Here is a 25,497-nt window from a genome sequence, read left to right on the forward strand (position 1 = left end):
GCAGAGGAAATGTAAGATTCTATCGCTAGACTGGAGAGCATGACTTGATTTGCTTCTTTGTGGGTCTAGATGAGGTTTCCCAGCACCCCAGGAAAGCATTTGCTCAGTCAGCTAGAGTAATGATAGATCCAACAACTGGGACTTGGCTGATTATATTAATAAAAATGGTATCAAATACCACCATGAAGCTTAGTGTTTTGCCATCTCCTCAACCCTTATAGTAACCGTGAATGCCAGGCATGGCTGCCCATCTATGCAGACAAAGAGCCTGCAGTGTCTGAAAGTTTGGGGAGGAAGGCGGTACACTACAACCAGCGAGGGCTGGAGCCAGAGTTGTAATGCATCTCTCTGGATTCAACACTGTGCTTTCTCATTCCACAGAATTATGCTACAGAGATCACGGTGGGGTCTCAAGTCTGTGAGAAAATCTTCTAAACAAACAAACAAAAACCTGGGCTGGAGAGATGGTGTAGTGGTTAAGGCATTTGCTTACAAAGCTTAAGGGCCTAGGTTCAATCTCCTACTTCCCACCTAACACACAAGGTGGCACATGTGTCTGGAGTTTGTTCACAGTGGCTGGAAACCCTAGCGCACCCATTCTTTCTTTCTTTCTCCTTCTCTCTATCTGACTCTTTATCTCTCTTAAATAAATAAAAATATTAAAAACAAAACCCCCACTTAATTGGCAAGGCTCCAACACTGAATATGTTTCATCCTGAATTTTTGGGTAGGAACCCAGTTTGGGTTACTTTCTTTATAAAGTAGAAATTGAAATTTCATTCAGAAGGTCTGGCTCTCTCTGTATACTCTACACTGTTATCTGGATAGCATTTAGTTACCTTCTCATTGCTGGGACAAAATTTCTAACAGAAGCAGCTTAAGGAAAGAAAAGTTTATTTATGACTTACAAGTTCAAAATCATCCACAGATGATTTTGGGAAAGACTGGCAGGAAACTGGCATCACATCCTAACATCAGTAGGGAGAAGAAAGAGAGAGAGAGAGAGAGAAAGAAAATGGTAAGCAAGAGTATACCTTCCTCCTTGACACACTTCCAGCAAGGTTCCACTTTCTAAAGATTCCATAACCTTCCCAAAGAGCACTAATGCTAGGGATTGAGTATTCAAACACATGAGTCTATGGGGAACACTATATTCAAACTACCACAGTGTGTGTGGCTATCTGAGAAGGGAGGAGCTACCAGGGCACTTAGCCTCCTGCTATTAAGTGCCTTACAGATATTTTCAAAGGGGCCCACCCAGGAATGGGAGGGGAAAATTGCATCTATTTTGCATTCTTCTTGTAATACTGTCCTTCAAAGTCAGCTCAGACATTCCTATGTCTGTAAACCAACAGTTTCCACTTCAGACATTAGGTTGTTTGATTTGATTTACATACAAATTCTTTTATTTAAACCTTAGAGATTCAGAAACAGCCTTAGAATTTATTAGAACATATAGTTTTGATACAGCATAGTAATGCTGATAACTATCTAGGATTTGGAATCACTGAGTAACATATTGTTTAAGGTCTATCATATATCCAAATAATTTCTTTGGCACAATGTTGCTGATGTGGTGCTGGAGATTTTAATTCTCTGAAGTCATAAACATAGGATAATAAAAATATACAAGATTATATATAATACTTTTAAGTTGCATTAACTATGTCATATTAAAATAATGCATTTATGTACATGTGTCAGTACACACAGTTTTAATGTGTGTGTGTGTCAAAGAAAATTCCCCAGTGAATCCCAACATGGCGTCATGCCTAAGGAGTGGTTTTGAATCTGTCCTGAGCCAGTGTTTGCATAACTCCTGGCTTTTGGCTGCTTGGTCTCTTAATTTGCCAGTTAGTCATAATCCTCTGCTGGAAGTAGCAGCCTTATTTCTGGTGGCTGGCTGCCACATTAGTCATGGCTGTCCATAATCACAACGGAAGGTTGAAATTGTGCACCAAGGAGTTGTTCAGCTCACTTCTTGCAAACCAGCTCATCAGGTGCCAGCTGCTTACAGATCTAGTGGAGGCACAGGGCCTTGATGACTGGCCATATTCCACAATCTTGTTGACATCCATGACCTACCATTGCAGGCTTCAGAGAAGGCGTCGTAGTTAGTCAGTAGTTCCACATGGTTTTCTGAGACCTCCATAAACACAGGTATGCTGGCTTCTGATGTCAACGTCAGTTGCAACACTAGTTGACATTGATGGTTTCAACCTTTCATGACCACATGCATAGCAACTTAGAAACTAAGATCTTACTAAAAGTGTTTAATACCTGCAAAAAATTGGTATAGTTTGCTAATTTATGCAAAAGAAAAGTAGAAAATGGAAATTAACAAAGGTTGTAGCAGTCAGCCTCAGTTTCTGGAATGAACCTCCAGACCAGATACTGCTAAGGGGTTTATTGAAGTTTACATATTCAGAAGTTCCATAATGGCAGAAGAAGTTGGCCCCCTTTCACAGATCTGAGCAGAGAGAATAAAAACAAGCAAGCAAGCAAACAAACAAAGAACCCATCAGCACAAGCAGGCATACCCCAGGAACCCAGAATGGCAGAACTCCAGAACTCAAGCACTTTGCATATCTTTACACTGGAATTATGGGTCTGCCCCCACACCTTAGGGCTAGAACCTAGGGTCTAACACCAAGTTACAAGCTTTAATAAAATTCCTGAATCGATTGAGGGACATCCATTCAAACTAACACATTCTGCTCTTGGTTCCCAATAGATGCATAACCATCTCACATTGTAAATTGTATTCATTCCAACTTCAAAGGTCCTCATAGCCTTTACCAGCTTAAGATAGTTCTAAAGTCCTAAGTCTCATCTGATATTTAAGATTGTCCCTTAACTGTGAGTCCTGTAAAATCAAAACAAGTTATGGACTTTTAATATATAAAGGCAAAGAATAGACATTTTCAACTGCCATAAGGCATAGCAAGGAGAGACTGGAACAATACAAACTCAATAACCATCAAGCAAACACCAAACATCTACAGTTCAAGTCTAATATCATGACCAGTAACTGACAGGTTTCTGAATTTCCCAATTCCACCCCTCAAGCTGGGCTGAATAGCCAGGCAAAACTTCCATTGCAGGCCAGCAGGGCTTCACGGTAACCATTACACAGTTCTAGTATGTCCAAAACACCTTTTGTCTCCATGCAAACTAGAGTCCGTCTTCCAATGGCTTCTCCATCCCACTCATCAGGGTCATCCTGCTGAGCTCATATGCTGTATCTCAGCAGTGGCTTCTGTAACCATGTGCCACTTCATGACCAACTCAATGGATTTTTCATGCTTCCAAAACCAGTGCCAGGTGTGCAGGACACAGTTATATTCTTAATTCAGGAGCAAAATAAATCGTGACCTTGAATAGCAGACTCTTTCTCTTCAGATCTCCTTTCAAAAGAGTGCATTCCTACCATTCAGTCTTCCCTCAAGCATCCTTTCTATTGTTTCTCTGTAAAGTACTTGAGCTATCAAATGCTAATGTATTTGACAAAAGCAGTTTCAGTAACCTGAAACTAGCCTCTGTGCTGGTAAATTTTAAACTTGTTTGAGTTTTCCCAATTATTTATTTATTTATTTTTATTTAAGATGGGGTGGGGGGTAAAATAGGCAGGTAGGGAGAGACAGAGAGAGAATGGGCACACCATGGCCTCTAGTGACTGCAAATGGACTCCAGATACATATGACCTTTGTGCATCTGCTTACATGGGTCCTAGGGAATTGAACCTAGGTCCTTTGGCTTTGTAGGCAAACACCTTAACTGCTAAGCCATCTCTCCAACCCAAGTCTTTCCAATTTTCAGTCTTATATATCTCAGACACATGTGTTTAGCTAAACACATCAATCCATTACAAATTTAACCTTGATCAAACTCTCTGAGTATGGACAGCAGAATTCAGCCAGCCCTTATGCCAGTATCCCAGTTCCAACAAAGTCCTCTGTAGTATTTCCTTCCCCTTAGAAAGTTCATAAGCCAAGCCTTCAAATAGTATTCTCTCTGTACTTGGCATTTTCAAACTCTAATCAGAATAGTCCAAAACACTTGGCCACTCTGGAAGGCATCTTCCAGTTGCAAGGACCATGTCTGTGTCTGTTCCTCCAAAATGAAAGTTCCAAAAGACCAAAATCCACATGGTCAGACTCACTGTGCACCAACACTCCACTCCTGGTACCAAGTTTGTAGCAGTCAGCCTCAGCTTCTAAGATGAACCTCCAGACCAGGCACACTTATGGGAGGAAGTAATTTACTGAAGCTTAAAGATTCAGGGGAAGTTCCATAATGGCAGAAGAAGCTGGCCCGCTTTCACAGATGCACACAGAGAGAAAAGCAACTACCACTAACACAAGCAAGCACACTCCAGGCAGAACTTGAGCACTTTTCATATCATTCGATTGGTATTCAGGGCCCTCCCCCATACCTTAGGGCTGGACCCTAAGATCTAGCCACAGGGACACCAAGTTGCAAGCTTTAATGAAAGTGCTGAGTTGATTGGGGGACATCCATTCAAACAACCACAAATGTTTAATGAAATGTCCACAAAATGTATGCTTTGTACATTTTAGTTATAAGTACGTTTGATGGTCAAAATATTACCAATGTTGAAAATAAACTGTAGCTCAGATTTTGTTGTGTTTATAAATTATGACCAGTCCTGAATTCATAAGTTAATCATAGCCAAATGTTTTCAAAACAAATTATAAGATTCTTTTCATTTTCATGGTGGATTTTAGTTTTAATGTGGGCTGTGGGTTTATATTAATATTCTGAGGTTAAAAAAACTATCAAAAAAGGACAAAATGCCTGAAGTTATTTATGTTAACACAAATCTTTGCTTATGGGTGGCTAATTTCATGCACTTTAAAAACTACATATTGTCAGCTTAAGTGAAATTGCAAATTAGGCTTATTAGTTGTTTCTGTTTCCTCATATTAATTATTGCATTACTTAATTGGTTCTGCATTTTATGAGGATGTTTATTCCATAAACAGATGTCTTTTCAGATTGTGCCTTGCTATAAAATGGTAACTTTATAGACACAGGAAAAAATTTAGGAAATCTATGCAAATCATTTTTTAGCTGTCAGTGGTTGAAAAACATTCCAAGAATTTGGCTGGTAAACAATCAATCACAAAGCTGTGACTTGCCAGTTGAATTTCCTTATAAAATGTATTCATTCTTTTTCTATGAAATTTCTTCTCATCAAGTTTGTTGATTTCATATAACAAGCTTCACCTTTTCCTTCTGGGATGAAAAGGTGAGAAGGGGCCCTGAGTTCTGCCCTTCTAAGAGGTGACTTAATTTTCTAGGGTAGGTTATACTGTGGGAATACAGTAGTGGCTGAAAGCAGAGATGAATGGAATGGGTGTGGCTGCCTGTTTTGTAGGACAATAACAGAATACTTAATAGTAGATAATTTACAATTGCATGCATTTACTAGGTCGTGGTTTTAGGGGCTGGGAAGTCCAGAATCTAGGGAACAAATCTGATGAAGTCTTGCAGTGGTTTTGATTCTACTTTGGTATTAAAGGTAACATCTTTTCAAGTGTAACAACTTAAGATGTGCAATTTTTTTAATTTCAATTTTTTAGAAAGAGAGTGAGAGCAAGAGAGAGAATTGGCATGCCAGGGTCTCAGCCACTGAAGTTTAGCTCCAGATGCTTGTGCCACCTCATGGGCATGTGAGACCTTGCACTTGCCTCACCTTTTGTGCATCTTGCTTATGAGGGATCTGGAGAATTGAACATGGGTCCTTAGGCTTTACAGACAAGCACCTTAACCACTAAGCCATCTCTCCAGCCCAGACATGCATGTGTATTTATTTATTTTTGTTTTAGAATTGGAAGAGAGAGACTTGGCACGCCAGGGCCTCAGCCACTGTAATTAAACTCCAGATTTGTGCCATCTAGTGGGCATGTGCAACCTATGTTTGCCTCACTGTTGTGCATCTGGCTTGCGTGGCATCTGGAGAGTCGAACGTGGGTCCTTAGGCTTTCCAGGCAAGCGCCTTAACTGCTGATCAATCTCTCCAGCCCTCGACATGTAAGTTTTAATCTGGGATTATAGAAATAAAAAACTCAAAAGTTGCTTTCAGAGCAAATGTTCAATTTCTTTTTTTTATGTTTTTTTAAAATTTTTATTAGCATTTTCCATGATTATAAAAAAAAATCCCATGTTAATTCTCTCCTCCCCCACTTTCTCCTTTGAAATTCCATTCTCCATCATATTACCTCCCCATCACAATCATTGTACTTACATATATACAATATCAAACTATTAAGTATCCTCCTCCCTTCCTTTCTCTTCCCTTTATGTCTCCTTTTTAACTTACTGGCCTCTGCTACTAAGTATTTTCCTTCTCACGCAGAAGCCCAATCATCTGTAGCTAGGATCCATATATGAGAGAGAACATGTGGCGCTTGGCTTTCTGGGCCTGGGTTACCTCACTTAGTATAATCCCTTCCAGGTCCATCCATTTTTCTGCAAATAAATGTTCAATTTCTAATTGGTTCAGGACAGCCCATGAAAAAAGGTGCCCAAATAGGTGCCCTGAATTCCTTTTCCTGCCAGATGTGCTGCATCTCACAGGGAACTACTGTTTCCTTCCCTGAACAATTATCCTTGGAAATCGCATGTCAGCTCCTGGTCTGTAACTAATTGATATAGCAGAATGCAATCTCAGTATGGGTTGACTCTGATGTGCAATTGACACCCTGGAGCTTTCCACAGGCTCACACAGACCATACTTGAAATAGGCAACTTTTTCACCTGCCTCCTCTGCCCTAACTTGCTTCTTTCTAGGCCTTCTGGTTTTCTTAAATCGCCCAGTGAGAAATCAACCCCATAAGGTGGTAGGTCTAGGGAACAGTCAGCAAGAGTTTCCTGAAATGGAATTCTTGCTTCTTTCCTACATGGTACTAGTTCCTTTCTCTCTTTGCTATGACCAAATACCTGACAAGAAGCAATTTAGAGAATGAAAAAGGTTTATTTCGGCTTAAAGTTCCATACAGAGTGTAGAGTCCATCACAGTGGGAGAAACATGGCCAGAGCAGTAAGCCAGTGTCACATCAGCAGGGGACGGGGAGGAGAGAGCAGGTTTGGGCACTAACGCTTCAAATACCACCCTTCTAAGTGACACACTTCCTCTTGCAAAGTTCTACCTCCTGAAGGTTCCACAGCCTTCCAGAACAGCACCATCAGCTGGGGGTGTACGGAGTGTACGGAGGACATTTTACTTCCAGTTCAGCCATGGTTCATGGTGGACAAGGGTTGGAGAGTAAGAAGGGCTTGGATTACAGCTCAGGTGTGGAGCACTTGCCTTGTATTGAATAGCCCTAGATTTGATCTCCAGCACTGTGATTTTTTTTTTCGAGGTAGGGTCTTGCTCTAGCCCAGGCTGACCTGGAATTCACTATGTAGTCTCAGAGTGGCCTCGAACTCATAGTGATCCACCTACCTCTGCCTCCCAAGTGCTGGGATTAAAGGCGCGCGCCCCCAAGCCTGGTAACTATGAATTTTTATTTTATTTTATTTTTATTTATTTATGAGAGAGAAAGAGGCAGCGGGGTGGGGGAGGGATGAATGGGTGCACCAGGACCACCAGCCACTGCAAATGAATTCCAGACACATGTGCCACCTTGTACATCTGGTTTAGGTGGGTCCTGGGGAATCGCACCTGGGTCCTTTGGCTTTGCAGGCAAGTGCCTTAACTGCTAAGCCATCTCTCCAGCCCCACCTATGGATTTTTAAAAAGATAACTGAGGAGAATGACACCAGCATTTCCTTCCGTCCTGTAAGTGTCCAGGCTCCCAGTAACTCCAGTTAATATATACTTACTGAAAATTACTGAGCAGGGCACGCCTCCTCAGCGCCTCATTTATGAACACCTACTTTCTGCCGGTGATGGACTAGAATGGTGTTGGTAATATTAATTAGTGGAAAGCATATAATTTCTCCCCAGAAGACTAAGGAAGCCGACATGTCCGCTTATGAAGTGACGGCGCTGCGTAGAGAGAACACAGCCAACAAGCATCTTTCCAGGCCCCTCCTGTGACTTGATGACACTGAAGCCCAAACACAGCCCCCAAATTAAGTTCCTTAAGAACATCATTTTCCCATTTCCTCTTCCATACGACACATGCTGTGTCTTGAGCGCAGCCCTTTTCAAAGTGTTTCTCCAGAGGGAGCAGAGAAGAACCAGTTCCGCCTTTTCAGACTTCTGGGACAGGGGAAGGGGTGTAAAATGTGTCATTTCCTGCTGATCCCCAGGAACAATGCAGCTGTCTGCAGCTTTCTAGAAAAACATTTCACGGTTTGTCTCTGCTTTTGTGTAAGCTTCCTCCTCTTTTAATTGAAATGTTTCCCTTCTGGGCACAGCTTGTGGCTGAGCCAGGGAAGACCCACGCAGCATTCCCACCATTCTAATTGCCAAGCCAGTGGTGTTGGCTGGGGTGATGTGTGGGCAGCGTTCACTTCTTTTTTTTTTTATTTTTTAATTATTTATTTATTTATTTGAGAGCGACAGACACAGAGAGAAAGACAGATAGAGGGAGAGAGAGAGAATGGGCGCGCCAGGGCTTCCAGCCTCTGCAAACGAACTCCAGACGCGTGCGCCCCCTTGTGCATCTGGCTAACGTGGGACCTGGGGAACCGAGCCTCGAACCAGGGTCCTTAGGCTTCACAGGCAAGCGCTTAACCGCTAAGCCATCTCTACAGCCCAGCGTTCACTTCTTGACTGGTGCTCAAACCTTCGAGCCAGGAAACAGGGTACCCTTTTAAAAATTGTTCTCTTGGGCTGGAGAGATGGCTTAGCGGTTAAGCGCTGGCCTGTGAAATCTAAGGACCCCGGTTCGAGGCTTGGTTCCCCAGGTCCCACGTTAGCCGGGTGCGCAAGCATCTGGAGTTTGTTTGCAGTGGCTAGAAGCCCTGGCACGCCCATTCTCTCTCTCTCTCTCTTCTTCTTTCTCTGATAAACAAATAAATATAAAAAAAATGTCCTCTTAAGTCGTTGCATATGTATGTGGTTCAGAGTCCATCTTTTTCATGAGAATTTTGCCTAAGAAAAAGCAATCTGTCATTTAAAGAATTTCTTCTGTGGAAAACCAACTAACAAACAAACATAGATGTCTTGACCTCTCTTGGGCTTCTAGTTTTTTCATTTGAAACCTGAGGGGGTTGGGTTGGAAGAGTACGAAGGTCCTATTCATCTTTCACATGCTTATTTATGTCCTTTTTCCTGGACATGCTACCTTTAAACACTGCTTAAATTCAAAAAAAATTTTTTTAGAGAGAGAATTGTCATGACAGGGCCTCAACCATTGAAATTGAACTCCAGATGCTTGTGCCACCTAGTGGGCATGTGCGACCTTGTGCTTGCCTCACCTTTGTGCACCTGGCTCACGTGGGATCTGGAGAGTCGGACATGGGTCCTTGGGCTTTGCAGGCAAGCGCCTTAACTGCTAAGCCAGCTCTCCAGCACTTAAATTAATTTTTTTTTTGTTTTTTTTCGAGGTAGGGTCTCACTCTGGTCCAGGCTGACCTGGAATTAACTCTGTCATCTCAGGGTGGCCTTGAACTCATGGCAATCCTCCTACCTCTGCCTCTCGAGTGCTGGGATTAAAGGCGTGTGCCACCACGCTTGGCTTTTAAATTAATTTTTTATAGTCTGGGCTGACCTGGCCTAGACTAGCCTCATACTCAAACAATCCCCCTTGCTTTCCTAAATACTGAGAATATAGGCATGGACCATAATCCCTTATTAAAGCAATTTCTTTAACCTTCAGTCCGAACTAATTTTTTGTTTTCTAATTAGAAATATAAGGAAGGTTTTCTGTGTGCGTGTGTGACATAGTCTATATTGGGACTTCTTTGAGGTTCCTCAGACTTAACTGTTCTTTTAATTTAATGCATTTTGAGACAAGGTCTCACCATGTAGTCCTGGCTGGCCTCCAGCTCATAATGTTTCTGCCTCAGCCACCTGAGTGCTGAGATTACTGGTCCATACCACCATGTTCCAACTCTACTATTTAGGACTAAAGTGAAAGATCAAAATGGCCATAGCTTGCATATTAGTCTCAGACAGTGGTTATAATGAGCCTAAAACTTAAGTGGCTTAAGTGCACTGTAATAAAATAAAGTAGAATAAATGCTGATTGCTTGACTGTAGTCCAGCGCTGTCTGCAAGGGTGGGTGGGGAAGCAGGAGGGGCAGGTCTGTGCTGCAAGCTATCATCTTGTGACTCAGGCCCTTTCTGTCTTGGCACACTCTTATCTCCAACACATGATCTGTAGATTTGCTACAACAGGGGGATAGAAAGAGAATCACCAATAGAAAACTTTTATTATGATCCAAGACTGAGACTGGCTCCTTTTCCTGGCAAGGACTCATGCATCATGAGGTTCCAACTGGATTGTGAAGACTCTGCAAAATGTAGGCAAACGATGTGCCAGGCAGACAAGGGAATCCAGGTGCCCGGGTGAGCTCCAGCCACTTTGGCTTCCTCGTATGGTAGGACTCTCTGGAATTCTGAGGTTAAGGCTGTTCCAAAAAGTCAGAATCAGGGCTGAGTGATGGCTTAGCAGTTAAGCACTTGCCTGTGAAGCCTAAGGACCCTGGTTCGAGGCTCCATTCCCCAGGACCCACGTTAGCCAGATGCACAAGTTGGTGCACGTGTCTGGAGTTCATTTGCAGTGGCTGGAAGCCCTGGAGCGCCCATTCTCTCTCTCTCTCTCTCTCTCTCTCTTTCTCTCTCTCTCTCTCCCTCTTTCTCTCTATCTGTCATTTTCAAATAAATAATTTTTTTTTTTTTTTAAGTCAGAAGCAGGTAGGAATCTCTAAGGCAAAAGCAGCTCTCTTGGAGGCAAGTTTCACATCCCTGAAGTCAGGACTCGGGAAATGCGAGGTGACCCACTAGCGTTGGGCTGGGGGTAGGGAGGAAGGATTAGCAAGTGTGATGGAAGCGACCTTCTTTGGACTCCTGTCTTCTGAGATTGCCAGTCATGTATCCCGGTTTCCTTGGGGTTTTCAAGATACACCAGTAGGAAGAGGAATTCCTGACATGCTAACTCCTTCAAAGACGGTGAGGAAAGGGCCTTGCTGCCCACAATGCTCTTCTACATGTTCAGCGCAGGATCTCCACATGGCCACTTACGCTCTCTCTCCACTCTCTTTCTCCCAGCCTCAGGATTACTGTCTTTTATTTGGTATCTTGTGGTAGAAGCGATAATGTGAATGTGGGTGAGGAGTACTAATAAGATGGATTTTCATGAGCTAGCTAGAAAGGACAGCCTACTGCAAGAGTGGAAGGAATTGTCAGGAAGGGAGTTGAGCAAGAAAGCTGGGAAATGTAGCTTTGAGTTGGTTTGAGGTTGGGAATGAAAATCCCAGAAAAAAAAAAAAATCCCCTGGTGAAAAGTTTATTTGTCCCGGTAGTAGGAGGTATGTTTTGAACAAAATTTTATTCAGTAATAAAATTTAGATTAAAAATCCCTTCTCATGTTGGCTGCACTGGAAGGGCCAGCATTCACAAACTGTTTTGCTGGGAGGTCATCCCAGCTGTTAAATATTTTAATACTCATAAAAATAACATACACATACACATCCACTAACATGGGGAGACATTTTTATAAAGAACATCATTTACTTTCTGTCTTCTACTCTTCCGACATGACACAGGAGGAAAACATGTCCCCAGTTGTAAGCCCATGATGATAGACACTCAGAAAACCTTCCCAGATCAAAACTTCATCATGGCCACCTTGCCCAAACTCTGATCCTGCCTGCATCTGAAGAGCTGCAGAGTTGCTGATAATTGCAATATCAACCCCATGTAGGGAGAACTCCTTGCCCAAGACTCTTAACTCCTGAAAGACATAATGCATCTTTTTGTCTGGTCATTAATTAATAAATAACAAGTGAGCCACCTCATTTGTTATGCTTCATTTAACAAGGACATCTCTGAACACAAGTTCCTTTTTTAAGCTTCTAAGTGGTATTTCTTACACCTAAAACTTCTGCACTTGGATAATTTACCAGAGCCAACAGACACAAAAGGCTTGCCAAGAACAACTCCCATAAAGAGTTTAACGGCAGTGAATCCTTTGTAGACCAGAGCAAGTGGCAGGATTTGTGCCCCAGATATTTGAAAGGAATCCATTGAGCCTATTTCTGAAAACCATGTCAAGCAGTTCCTTGCCTGATACACTGTTTCTTGTCCCCAGGGATTTCCTGGAAAGGATGGTTTCTCTGGCCCCCCAGGACCACCAGGCCCAATTGTAAGTATTTCTAGAAACTTCTGGGATGCACTGTGCTTTAGAGCATTTCTTTTCTTTTCAGGAACTTCTGTCAGGCTTTACAGATGCCATATTAGCTATAGAGGAACATCTAATTGTTCCTTCGTAGAGTTATAATATCCTTTAGATATATCCACATAACTTGATTATTCACTGAGCCTTTTTTTATAAGATTGTCTTCATTCATTTAGTTTTTCAAAATAAGACTTGAATTTGAAAGAATCACAACTAACCAATAGTATGGAGACTTAAAAGAAAAAACAGGAGGGGCTGGAGAGATGGCGTTGTGGTTAAGTGCTTGCCTATGAAGACTAAGAACCCTGGTTCAAGGCCAGATTCCCCAGGACCCACATAAGCCAGATACACAAAGTGGTACATGCATTTGGAGTTCATTTGCAGTGGCTGGAGGCCCTGGTGTGCCCATTCTCTATCTAACTGCCTGTTTCTCTCTCTGTCTGTCACTCTCAAATAAATAAGTATATAAAAATATTTTTAAAATTTTTTTGGTTTATTTATTTATTTGGGAGCAACAGAGAGAGAGAGAGAGAGAGAGAGAGAGAGAGAGAGAGAGAGAGAGAGAGAATGGGTGCACCAGGGCCTCCAGCCACTGCAAACCAACTCCAGATGTGTGTGCTCCCTTGTGCATCTGGCTAATGTGGGTCCTGGGGAATTGAGCCTCGAACTAGGGTCCTTAGGCTTCACAGGCAAGTGCTTAACAGCTAAGCCATCTCTCCAGCCCAATAAAAATACCTCATAGTGCCTGATACTACCTATCTAAGACCATCATAAGAGGGGGAAAAGATCATGGCATCAAAATAAAAGAGAGACTGATTGAGATGGGGAGGGGATATGATGGAGAATGGAATTTCAAAGGGGAGAGTGGGGGGAGGGAGGGTATTACCATGGGCTATTTTTTTATAATCATGGAAAATGTTGATAAAAATTGAGAAAAAAAATAAAAATATAATAAAAATTTAAGAAACCCAAGTGCAAGGATTAAAGGCATGCACCACCACATCTGGCTTTCAAATAAAATATTTTTTTTTTAAAAAAAGAATCCTTGCCGGGCGTGGTGGCGCACGCCTTTAATCCCAGCACTTGGGAGGCAGAGGTAGGAGGATCGCTGTGAGTTCAAGGCCATCCTGAGACTCCATAGTGAAATCCAGGTCAGCCTGGGCTAGAGTGAGACCTTACCTCAAAAAACCAAAAAAAAAAAAAAAAAAAAAAAAGGATCCTTCCCGAAGGGGTTCAGTGGAAGAGGAGAAGGAAGACAGGGGAAGAGGGACAACAGAAGGTAACCAGAGAGGATTGTGATCAAAATACATTATATTTTATGAAAATTATCAATAACAAATGTCTTTAGAAGGTCTTCCTATGTTTGGTTGCTGGGGACAAGAATGCTTAGTGGGAGAGAAGCTCTCAGTTTATATTGTTGGCGCCCCTTGAAGGGTGGCCATCCTCCATGGGATGTATGATTCCTCACCTTTGTTCTTTTGCTCCTCTCTCTTAGGGTATTCCTGGCGCCCCTGGTGTCCCCGGGATCACGGGCAGCATGGGACCGCAAGGGGCACTGGGGCCACCGGTGAGTATGCGACAGTAGCCAGTCAGGATGCATATCCTGTCATCACGTCATTCGTGTTTCATTCCCCAGCATTCTGTGGGTCAGACGTATTTATTGAGGACTGGGCTTTACGGGATTCCCGGGTTAAAGATTAAAGGTTGCGCACATTTCACAGGGACAGTTAAATGGCTCTGCTAGAACAATCAGTCATGCTTTTGCTTGACCCAAAAAGTGACACATCCATCTAGCCTGCCATTTGCAGAGGCAAGAGGCCCTGGTCTCATGTGTACGTGCACACACCACACACACACACACGCATTTGTACATCCTAATAAATGCTATCATTAATAGTCACTTTATTAAGCTACATACTTGCTAACTTTATCATTGTCCAAAGCACTTTTTTGTATCTCCTCTTGTATTTACTTTTAGTGACAGCCTCTATCCATATACACAATGTACCCTGATCGTGAGCTCTCTGACCACTCTCTGTTGTACCCTTTCCTTACCCCCCTCCACTGAACCCCTTCTTCTTTCCAGCTAGTCTCCTACTTTGATGGTCTCATTCCCCCCTCATGTTACACAGGTCTCATGCAGAGAGTGTCAACCACTGTGAGGTCATGAATGCAATGGCCAATTAAGCACTCCGCCCCCTCCTTTGGCTCTTACCTCCTTCCCATCACCTCTTCCACAATGTTCACTGAGGTTGGGAGGATGTGCTTGAGATGTCTCACACAGTGACAAACACTCCACTGTAACTTCTTCTTGGCCCTTTGATGATCTCAGAGTCTCCCCAGTGGTCACTGCCATCTGAAAAGAGAAGCTTCTCTAACCCAAAGTGAGCACAAAACCAGGCATGGTAGTGCATACCTTTAATCCCAGCACATGGGAGGCTAAAGTAGGAGGATCTTCATGAGACTACACAGTGAGTTCCAGGTCAGCTTGGGCTCAAGTGAGACCCTGCTTCAAAACAAAATAAAACAACAACAAAAACAACAAAAAGAAGTGAGCGTAGCATTAACATATGGACATAAGCATAAATATTTAGAGGGCAGTTTGGTGGGCATACTATATCTACTAAATAAAAAAACCAGGGCTGGAGAGATGGCTTAGCAGTTAAGTGCTCGCCTGTGAAGCCTAAGGACCCCAGTTCAAGGCTCGATTCCCCAGGACCCACATTAGCCAGATGCACAAGGGGCGCACACGTCTGGAGCTCGTTTCCAGTGGCAGAAGGCCCTGGTGCACCCATTCTCTCTCTGTCACTCTCAAATAAATAAATAAATAAATAAGTATTTTTAAAAAAAACCATAAGCCATAAGCTTATGCCTAGCCATATACTTATGACTAGCTTTTCTGTACCAGGCATGAATTCCCCCTCATGGGGGAATGGGCCTCAAATCAAATCAGAGAGCAGTTGCTCTACCCCACAGCATGCATGCCACCATTGCACCAATGAGCACATTTGGCCTGGCTGGCCAGCAATGTTATTATATCGTCTCTTCTTATCAAATTAGCAATGGGTCACAGAAGAAAGCTGGCTTGTTTTATCTTTAGGAGCCCTTTTTGAAATTCCAGACGATGTTGCCAATACCATCTTGCTCACAGAAACATATTCTGACAGCACACATGTATGAACACTTGCAAACACACACACACACGCACACACACACACACACACACACACACACACACACACACACAATGTTCTCTCTTTGTCTCTCCTGTCTCCAGGATCATTTCACTGTAAGCTTCTCTCTTCATTTGATTCTAGGCTGTTACACACAAGAAATTCTTGTAATCATTTTTTGCTCAGTCCTCTTCCTAAAATGTGCTTGTGGGAATCAGAGCTCCAGGATATGTCACAGAGAGTAAGGGCTCTGCTCAAAGCGGTGTCAGAGGCAGTGGCTGCACCACCCAACAAAGTTGTAGGATTTGGAACATCTAAGGGCAATGAGAAAACAGGACAAAGCTTCTTAAACTTGGCCAGAGAGTCAAGAAACCTATTTGTTCAGGAGGGGAATCTTCTTTTTCTCAGTGGCATCTCCCAGAGCTGGTTTCCTTTACCAAGCTAGGGCAAAAGCAAGCTGGGGTTGATTATGACCCAAGAAGTATGGGCTGGAAAGGGCTACAGAAAGGAAAGCAGGCTCCATGGTCCTGGAAGAGTTGACACCAGCCGTGGAGGGGTAGAGCAAGCCTGGAATATATTAATAATGGGAGCTCTTCACCCCTGTGGTCTATCATATATCTGGATCACACTTTAAACATGAAGCACATAGAAAAACAAATACATTTTCCCATAAATTAAATGCTTATCAATGATATTGTTTCCACACGCTGGTGGAGAAGGGCGTTTAATGGTGTTACAAGGAGGCTCATGCCATGGGATTTTTGTCAGAGGCAGAAACCATGTGGTGTGTAGATGCTGGGTGAGGACACTGCAGAAGGCTTGGAGATTCCTGTCCGAAGCCGGCTGTTCTCTGCACTGTCTAGGCCAGGATTTTCCCTGTGTCTTGACCACCCGCTCTCACATGCCTACTGGCTGCCAGGCTGGTGTGACTGTTAAAGCAGGCTCTGTGTCATGCTACTAAGGCTTTGATTGATTTCCCATGGATATCTGTCTAGGAAAGCGAGGGAAAGAAACCAAGAAGAACAGACTGTACCATGGAAAATAGCAATGTGTTTCCTACATTTGGTGCCAGAAAAAGCTTGCTCTCCAACACTGTGCCTCCAGTTGCCAACTCCTCAGGACAAACGCGCATGACTGCTGCCAAAGTTCCAATTCCTACCTGAGTCCCAAGCACCCTGCTGAAATGCAGCGCCTTCCCTAACCGTGGGCTTGGTGCATGGTGAGGACCAGGATGGAGGGCCTGCTTCCTGCTGGGGCCGCCTGTTCAGACTGACTTAAATATAAATAGGTGGCCCATCATCACAGAGTATGTATTAGAAGTCAGGTTACCTAGGTTCTGTGTGTGGCCCTGACATGAACTGTGGGAGTTCCATTATTGGGGCAAATCATCGAGCCTTTCAGAACCTCAGTTCCTTAATTTGTTCATTTAAAAAATGTAATAAGTAGGTACAGTTTGTGTAAGAGTACGTGGTGAGCAAGGCTTAAAACATAGTCAAGCTGTTCATGGAAAGTCTAGAACAAATGGTGTCTGATATGAGAAGGTGTAATGCCAGGTAGAACATTTGAAATGCCTTAAAGGACAGAAAATAGCAGAAAGAGAGAAAAAAGAAAGAGAGAAAACCTCCTAAGACAAGTAAATCATATAACTACTCTAGAAGGTCACAGCATGCTAATGGGGTCTTGAAATATAGATGGAATTCATGCCAACAGAGAAAGCAAGATGGCATGGGGATTGTAATAAGCACAGGAAAGCACTGTATAATTTCCTATTTTCAACTCTTCCTCTAGCTTCCTCATGGGTACCAGTTTCATTTCAGATATTGCTTGTTTCCCACTAAGATGGTCATGAGAAACTCTTACTGGCCTCCCAACCTAGTCCTGATCTGGTCCAACTCCAGATGCATGCACCATCTTGTACATCTGGCTTTATTTACATGGGTGCTGGGGAATCAAACCTGGGTCCTTTGGCTGCCAACAAGCATCTTAACCGCTAAGCCATCTCTCCAGCCCTTAAATTTTTTTTTAAATTTTATTTTAGATGGTTTCATACAAGTATGTAATGCATTTTATGTTGAATGTGTATGTTATTTATTTTTGACTACTGACGTTTGGCTAGTCATGCAGATCTTAAGTAAAATCCAGCCACTCATTCATTTCGTTAACACACATTTGAGTGCCTGCCATGCCCCGGGCAGTCTCGGGACACAGCCATGGCCTTGTGGAGCTCACGTGCCAAGACGGAGCTAGCTGGTTTCTCAGTAGAGGATGGAATCCTTCTCTTGCAAACTTTGTCCTTACAAGTTTCCATCAACTTCTATTTCCTATTGGCTGCCTATTCCCAAGTAATCACTAACTACACCCTGAGATGCTGGCCTTCTCAAGGACTCTAAAGATCCTTTTCTTTAATGGCCTTAACTCACAGAGAAACTCAGAGATATGAAATGACTTCAAGATCTGTTGTCTGGGCTGGAGAGATGGCTTAGCGGTTAAGCACTTGCCTGTGAAGCCTAAGGACCCCGGTTCGAGGCTCGATTCCCCAGGACCCACATTAGCCAGATGCACAAGGGGGCGCATGTGTCTGGAGTTCGTTAGCAGTGGCTGGAAGCCCTGGTGCACCCATTCTCTTCCTCTCTCTCTCTCTCACTCAAATAAATAAATAAAAATGGACAAAAAAATTAAAAAAAAGATCTGTTGTCTCACGGTTCCTCAAAATATTAGTATAAAAATTTTCAAGCACACCCAACATTGAAAGAACTTCAGAGTGGACAACTAAAATAATAATTGTGATAATTACCAAGACTCTGCCATTATGTACATGTGTATTCTTATGTTAGGTTCTCTTAGGTTTAGCTGATTATTGACCTAATTTGCAAATTTGGAAAATCATGGTACACTAAAGGGTCGAACAGTACTTATCGTTGTCAGCTAATACTTTCTTTTCATTTTATTGGGAAGATGAAGGACACAGGCATCAGTTCTAGCTTTGCATTTACTATTTGACTTGGGTAAACATTTGAGTAATTGTTTCATGCAAACAACTAGCTAGGTGAATTGAAAATTGAAGTATTATAAACCATAGTCCTCAGTTTTAGAAATATCTTACCATGAAACCTATTCATTGGCCTATCAAATATATATGAGAATAGAGATTTATTATCAGAGAATTGATTCTCAAACTAAACACTACATTAAGATTCTCCTATTGGGGCTGGAGAGATTGCTTAGTGGGTAAGGCACTTGCCTGCAAAGCCAAAGGACCCAGGTTTGATTCTCCAGGACCCACGTAAGCCAGATGCACAAGGGGTTGCACGTATCTGGAATTCATTTGCAGCAGCTGAAGGCCCTGGTGTGCCCATTCTCTGTCTCTCTCTCTCTCTCTTTCTGTCTATATTTCTCTCTCTCTCTCAAATAAATAAACAAGAATAAAAAATTAAAAAAGTTCTCCTACTACTGATATGAATATATAAGTCTTACAGTAAATCCTTTTCTCACATTTCTCTCTCTCTCTCTTTTTGAGGTAGATCTCACTCTAGCCCAGACTGACCTGGAGTTCACTTATGTAATCTCAGGGTGGCCTCAAACTCATGGTGATCCTTCTACTGCTGCCTCCTGGGTACTGGGATTAAAGGTGTGTGCCACCACTCCCAGAATATTTCACACACACACACACACACACACACACACACACACACACCCAATAGACCAGGCCTGTATGAATGAAAAGTAGTTTTTAAGAGCAGAAGATAGAGAAGTTAGGACCAAATTACAAAAGATTTTGAATGTGAGAGCACAGATTTTGTTGTGGGAGCATCTGTGTCTTGCTGAGTGAGGATGATGAGCCACCATGAATCATGAACTGGGAGTCAGTCATCAGGATGTGGCCAGTGTCCTGATTTGAGTTGCTAAGTGGGTGGCGGAAGATGAGTGATGGATAGGAGAGGAATTGCAGTTTTAAAACCATATGTGTATACGTGTGTGAGTGTGTGTGTGTGTGTGTGTGTGTGTGTGTGTGTGTGTGTGTGGTTTGAATACATATGGGATGGGCAGGGGTGGTGAGGAGACTACAGCATCCGAGGTGGATTGCTGGCATCTTCTCAGAATTCACTGTGTGGCTCTTCCCCTCCACACTCCTCCCACAGTTCCCTATAGGTAGCTCGAAGTGAGCTGTGCTCAAGCACTTCCACCTCCCACAGGTTCAGCCTTTTCTTTCCTGTGTCCTGTGGAGCAAAGCAAGAATTTTGAGCTTGGGCAACTTCACCAAGAGTTTGGAGATGATACTGGGTTTGGTTTGGGACCTGTTGAGCTTGATTTAACAATAAGAAACAGTCTGACAACGTGGCACGCTCCATATATGAACTCCATTCACAAGTCTTTCTGGCATGATTATGAACATGTTGTTTCATGAACATTGCTTGTGAGTTGAAACAAAAATATAACATTCTTCTGAGAACACCTGTTTTGTATTATTAGTGTAATTTTATTGCAGAAACACTGAAACCATTGTTTTTATTTCCCAGTGAAAGTTTTACACTGAGAGTAAACTTCCTTATGGTGAAAAGTAGCTAAGCCACATTATTAAACAGTAACTCAGCTGAGAATTCGTGCACGTCTGAGCTCCCGTGCCGTGGAGCACGGGCGAGACTCCGGCCGTCATGCTGGAGAGACAGCAGAGCGAGGCTGAAGCAGATCACCAACTCCATCTCTTAATTGAACTTCTAGGTGGAGAGGAACTCTTTGCCTTTCTTATAGATATGGTCCTTTAAACACTGAATTAAAAATACAAAACAAAACTATTAAGGCAGGCATGGTGGCGCATGCCTTTAATCCCAGCACTCGGGAGGCAGAGGTAGGAGGATCCCCGTGAGTTCAGGGCCACCCTGAGACTCCATAGTGAATTCCAGGTCAGCCTGGGCTAGAGTGAGACCCTACCTCAAGAAACAAACAAACAAACAATTTAGAAGAGACTTATGAAATTCACTGTAAAGCATTCACAGAGCTTAGTACACAGAACGGTATTTAATGACCACGTGGAAAGGAGTAAAGCAAAAGGGATTAAAAGAAAATTCAGGTTGCAAAACAGTATCACTGCAGGATTCCATTCACATAGCCAAAAAATGCCATATCTCTCTGCGTAAAGCATCCGGAGGAGTACAGTGTTCAAAGAAGCTATTTATTCTTGGTGGGAATGCAGGTTGCTGCCCATTTTATCCCTGTTGCATAACTGTTTTTACCAAGGATGAGAAAAATGTCTTCATTACATATGAAAGGATTGACTGTGCAAACTATGGTTACTCTTAGCTGAAGACAGAATCCTAAGTAACTTGAGATTTATTTTTCATTTTTATAGGGTGTCCCTGGAGCAAAGGGAGAGCGAGGTGAACGAGTAAGTCATGGGGTTGTTTCTGGCTGTAGCTGGTTGTACACTGGCCACAACAGGTTTTTCCTGCTACCATGGTTCATCTGACTGAGGGCTCAGTTCCTAGTGGAAGTTTCTATTGACTTAAGTCTTTCTGGTTGTGTGTCTACTGTTATCTAGCTTCTAGGCCTTAGCCTCTTCCTTGTCTTAGAAATAAGATATGGAGAGTCACTCTCTTATCTCAGAGTGTAGTTGATAAAGGAAGTTATATAATGAATGTGAAAGGACTTGGGAAGTATTACAACTTTATGCAAATGTCCCAATGGTAGCATGAGATGCCTGCTTTCTTGATGGTCCAGTATGGCACCCAAGAAGACAATGGCAGGACAGAATCAAAGGAGTGGCTCAGAAACTTCAATCAGAAACCTCAGAAGCTATGCATCTTCTCACATAATTGTGCTGTTTTTGGCTGTGGTAGAAATAGCAGAAAGTCTTGGGCTCACCCACCTGTGTGTAAACTTGAGCATTGTGTTTAATGCTAGTTGGGTATAACATGGGCTTGACATCTTTCCTCTGATCTATTATTATTAGTATTAAATGAACCACTGACTGAGAAAGTGCTATGCTTTATAAGCTTTAAAGAAATATAAATAAGGCATTGTGTGTGTGTGTGTGCGTGCGTGTATGTGTGTATTTAGAAATGATTAAATGCTTTTCAAAACTGGGATCAGAAATGCTCACTTGAGCTCATGAATCTAGTAAGGAAGGACTTTCGGGAACCTCCTCTGCATGCCCCATGGTGCTGGGTCTTCCCTGTTGCTAGGAGCCCAGGGCCTAGGTGGCCATGTCCTAGCTGAGTGCCTATGTGTGCATGTCACCATGCTTGAGGAGTGTGCTTTCTTCCCGTCCAGGGGGACCTGCAGTCTCAAGCCATGGTGAGGGCAGTGGCACGTCAAGTGTGTGAGCAGCTCATCCAGAGTAAGTACATTACAGTCACCAGCGTCGGGTCACACTGCTGTCCAAGTGTGAGCTTGCTGTTCTAGTGACAAGAGTGACCAAGGAAACCCCTCTTTACAAAGCCCATAGCTGGAGTGATGAGAGGCTTCCAGATTCCCCTAGAGCTCCACACTGTCGGTGCAGAAGTCCCATGTCCTCGGTCCAAGAACTCTGACTCCCATTCCTTCCTTTCCCAACAAGCGTGCACTTGCCCTCCCCACAAATGCTCAGCACTGGAAGACATCCTGACTTTGTCTTCAGAATCAGCCTTCAAGTAGATAACCAACCACAAGGGCTGATTTCTACTGACTCTACTAACAACATTTTCTTCAGCTCATTCTTATCTGTTTTACACCTGTTATCTTTGGTTAGCTTAAGGCCCTTCCCTTGACTCTTTAGGCTTTGTGCCAACACACACACACACACACACACACACACACACACACACACACACGACAAGGTCAATAGTATATTTGATATGACAGTTGGGCTTTCTGCTCAAAGCATACCGGGACATACTTGGTATAATATCTTCCCTGATTCTTCTTTAAACTTGAACGGTTCAACAGCATTGCATTTCAGTTACTGATTTCAGCCCACTGATATACGTGCTCAGTCATTTTGCCCATTTGCCTAGTCAGTATATGTTTCATTTAAAAATTCCAATCAGAGGGTTTCTCAGGTGGATCCCTCTGTTGTCCATATAATGTCTTCAGTTGTAGAAGGTCTGAAGCCAAGTAAAATAAAAATATTCCTCTCAAACCCACCCAGCTCTAGCTGAGCTATCCTTCTCCCCAACACTGATACACCTTCCTCCTTTGGGGATGACATTTTTTTCATATACTGTAAATATATATTATATTAATATGTTATAAATGGAAAATATTTCTTACAGTCTTTATATACCTGGTATTAACCCTGAATCATTTTTTGTCATATAAGTGAATTGCTTTAGCCAAGCCTATGAATCTTTAACTCGAAAATGAAATGTTAATGTTATTAAATAATCTCTGGTGCTGCTAGTGCCAGGATCCTGAAATATTTAAAATGACATCAAGCAGGTAGCTGGATAAGTTTATTTCCCAAAAATGCAAACCATTTTGTGCATAGAAATATTTGAGAATGAAAGAGAGTACTATTCCTGACAGGCTTCATATTTTGGGTGGTTAAATAGCTGGTGTCAACCACTGCTGATCTAAAAGAGATGGGCTGACATTTTGAAGGTGGCTGCCTTACCTGCCTCAAGATTATATTTATTTTAACTCAGAAAAGTTTGGAAGTAGGGCCAGTGGAGCCCGGAAAGTATCCAAAAAAAAATCTTCTGGCCAAGTCCAAAATTCCACCTGTTCCTTGGGGATAAACACAGATCTTACCCTGGGGAGGTGTGGACCGAAGATCTGGATGGGTTTTCACTGAGACAGAGATTATGATGTAGGATTTGGGGACTTGGGGGGCTGTGAACCCTAACTTGTTGGTCCTTGGATTCCAATTTTAGCAAAGAATTAATAAAATGGACTCTGGGAAGGGTAAATTATGAATTATAACATTTATTTTGGGAGAGGAATTAAGATCCAGGGAAGAGGCTAACTGAAAGACGCAAGCCAGAGGCAAATTCTCCTTGCCTGTCTGGAAAGACAGTGGACACAGAGAGAACCTCCATCCCAGAGAAGTCTCTGGGGACGAAAAGGCTCTGGAGGAAGCATAGACACCCACAGAACCAAAAGATCCCCTTCACATAAATACCAAGGAGTATTAAGAAATAGTTAAGGACTCAGAGATCCAAGAAAAATCATGTATGTAACAAAGTGAGAAATTACTTCCCCCAAAAGATACATAAACTGGAGAAGCAGAAAAATACCTAGATGGTAGGAAGTGCTCCCTGCCCCCTTTCTGGGAAGAGAGAGAAAGAGAGAGAGACTACACACCTGTGTTCAAGAGAGCACAGGAACACAGGAAGAAGAGAGACTTACGCATGTGGTTGGGCTCCTTCCAATTAGGTGAGTCTTGTTATCAGGCTGAGGTATGGAAGGAGAGAAGTGATTGGTTTGTGGACTCCAGGGGCCGACTCAGCTTGGGCCCGCCCACCAGAGTGTGCAGAGCGGAGGAAGCTCGAAGTTTCTGCTGCGGGGTGTCCTTTGCAGCAATCTTGGATAGCACCTGATCAGACACAGGTTCTAGTCCTGCCAGGACAAGCCAAGTGTCATCTCCTCCTTCTCTTTGGGCCTTTGTCCCTGTCAGACTACCTGTAAAAAGATAGATTGCTCCTCTTTCTCCTTCAGTATAGCACAGATTGAGAGTAACGCTACTATCTTCAGACATGGTGGCCTTTCTTCTAATGTATATAGGTTTAATTTAAAACTTAAGATTTAATATATATTATATATATGTGTGTGTGTGTATACATACATACATACATACATACATACATACATACATATATATATATATATATATATATATATATATATATATATATATATATATATTGGATTTTTGAGGTAGGGTCTCATGTAGTCCAGGATGACCTGGAACTCACTATGTAGTCTCAGGGTGGCCTTGAACTCACGGCAATCCTTCCACCTCTGCTTCCCGAGTGCCGGGATTAAAGATGTGCACCACCATGCCCAGCAAACTCTTTAATTTTTTAAAAAATGTCTTATTTTTATTTATTTATTTGACAGAAAAAGAGGGAGGAAGGGAGAGAGAGAGAGAGAGAGAAAGGGGGAGAGAATGGGTGCACCAGGGCCTCCAGCCACTGCAAATGAACTCCAGATGCATGTGCCCCCTTGTGAATCTGCCTTACACGGGTCCTGGGGAATTAACCTGGGTCCTTTGGCTTTGCAGTAAAACAAATGCCTTAACCACTAAGCAATCCCACCAGCCCTCTTTAATTTTTTAGCACTCACACTACGGGTATGGGAGAGAGAATCTATTAATTAGCTGAAACCATTCCAGTTTAAAGACAAAACAGATTTAAAAGTCACAAATTCTAAAAGGGAAATTGGACTTGAGTCACTTGGAGTAGGATGCAGCCAAGGCTCACCTTTGTCCCGCAGCGTTTCTTAGTTTTTCAACTCCATGGACAATGTAAATGGGAATAGCTCATGACTATAAATGTACTGGATTAAATCTTTGTATGACTCATCACAACATCAGGGAAATTTCACAATATTTTCTGCTGTATTCCACTATAGAATAAAAATGTTGTATAGATATAACTTTTTAAACATATGCCCTAAAAATTAAAGATTAGAAATTGAGCTTTCGGGGCTGGGAAGATAACTCCATGGGTGAGAGCTTGCTGCACAGCATGAGGGCTTGAGGCAGCCTGATTCATCCTGAGTTTGATTCCGCAACACCTGTGAATAGCTGGGAGCGGTGACATATGTCTGTAACCCCAGTTCTGTGGGAGTAGGGAGCGAAGAATTGATGGGGGTCACCTTCTGACCAAAAGCAGAAGTTCTGGGCTCAGGGAATGACTCCATCTCAAGAAAAGAGATAGAGGAGGATGCTTGGCATCCTCTTTTGGCCTCTGCACATATGCAATTGGTGTATATGAACCTGTACACACAGATGCACACAGAACACCACATGTACACCATGCCACACATCTGCACACACATAAAAATGCTGAGTCTAGGGCTGGAGAGAT

At 42.7% G+C, this 25,497-nt stretch overlaps 1 protein-coding gene across 5 annotated transcripts in view; it reads left to right on the plus strand.

Moving 5' to 3' along the window:
* Col14a1 (collagen type XIV alpha 1 chain) overlaps positions 1-25,497 on the plus strand; it is a 252,858-nt gene that overhangs the window by 201,731 nt on the left and 25,630 nt on the right. For all 5 annotated transcript variants that reach the window (XM_045144601.1, XM_004661366.2, XM_045144602.1 and 2 more), the window contains exons 41-44: positions 12,234-12,287; positions 13,816-13,887; positions 20,841-20,876; positions 21,761-21,827. In XM_045144601.1, the coding sequence (XP_045000536.1) occupies positions 12,234-12,287; positions 13,816-13,887; positions 20,841-20,876; positions 21,761-21,827 (229 nt within the window). The remainder of the gene's footprint in view (positions 1-12,233; positions 12,288-13,815; positions 13,888-20,840; positions 20,877-21,760; positions 21,828-25,497) is intronic.

The sequence above is a fragment of the Jaculus jaculus genome, chromosome 2 (genome assembly GCF_020740685.1).
Source record: "Jaculus jaculus isolate mJacJac1 chromosome 2, mJacJac1.mat.Y.cur, whole genome shotgun sequence".
Classification (NCBI taxonomy): Eukaryota; Metazoa; Chordata; class Mammalia; order Rodentia; family Dipodidae; genus Jaculus; species Jaculus jaculus.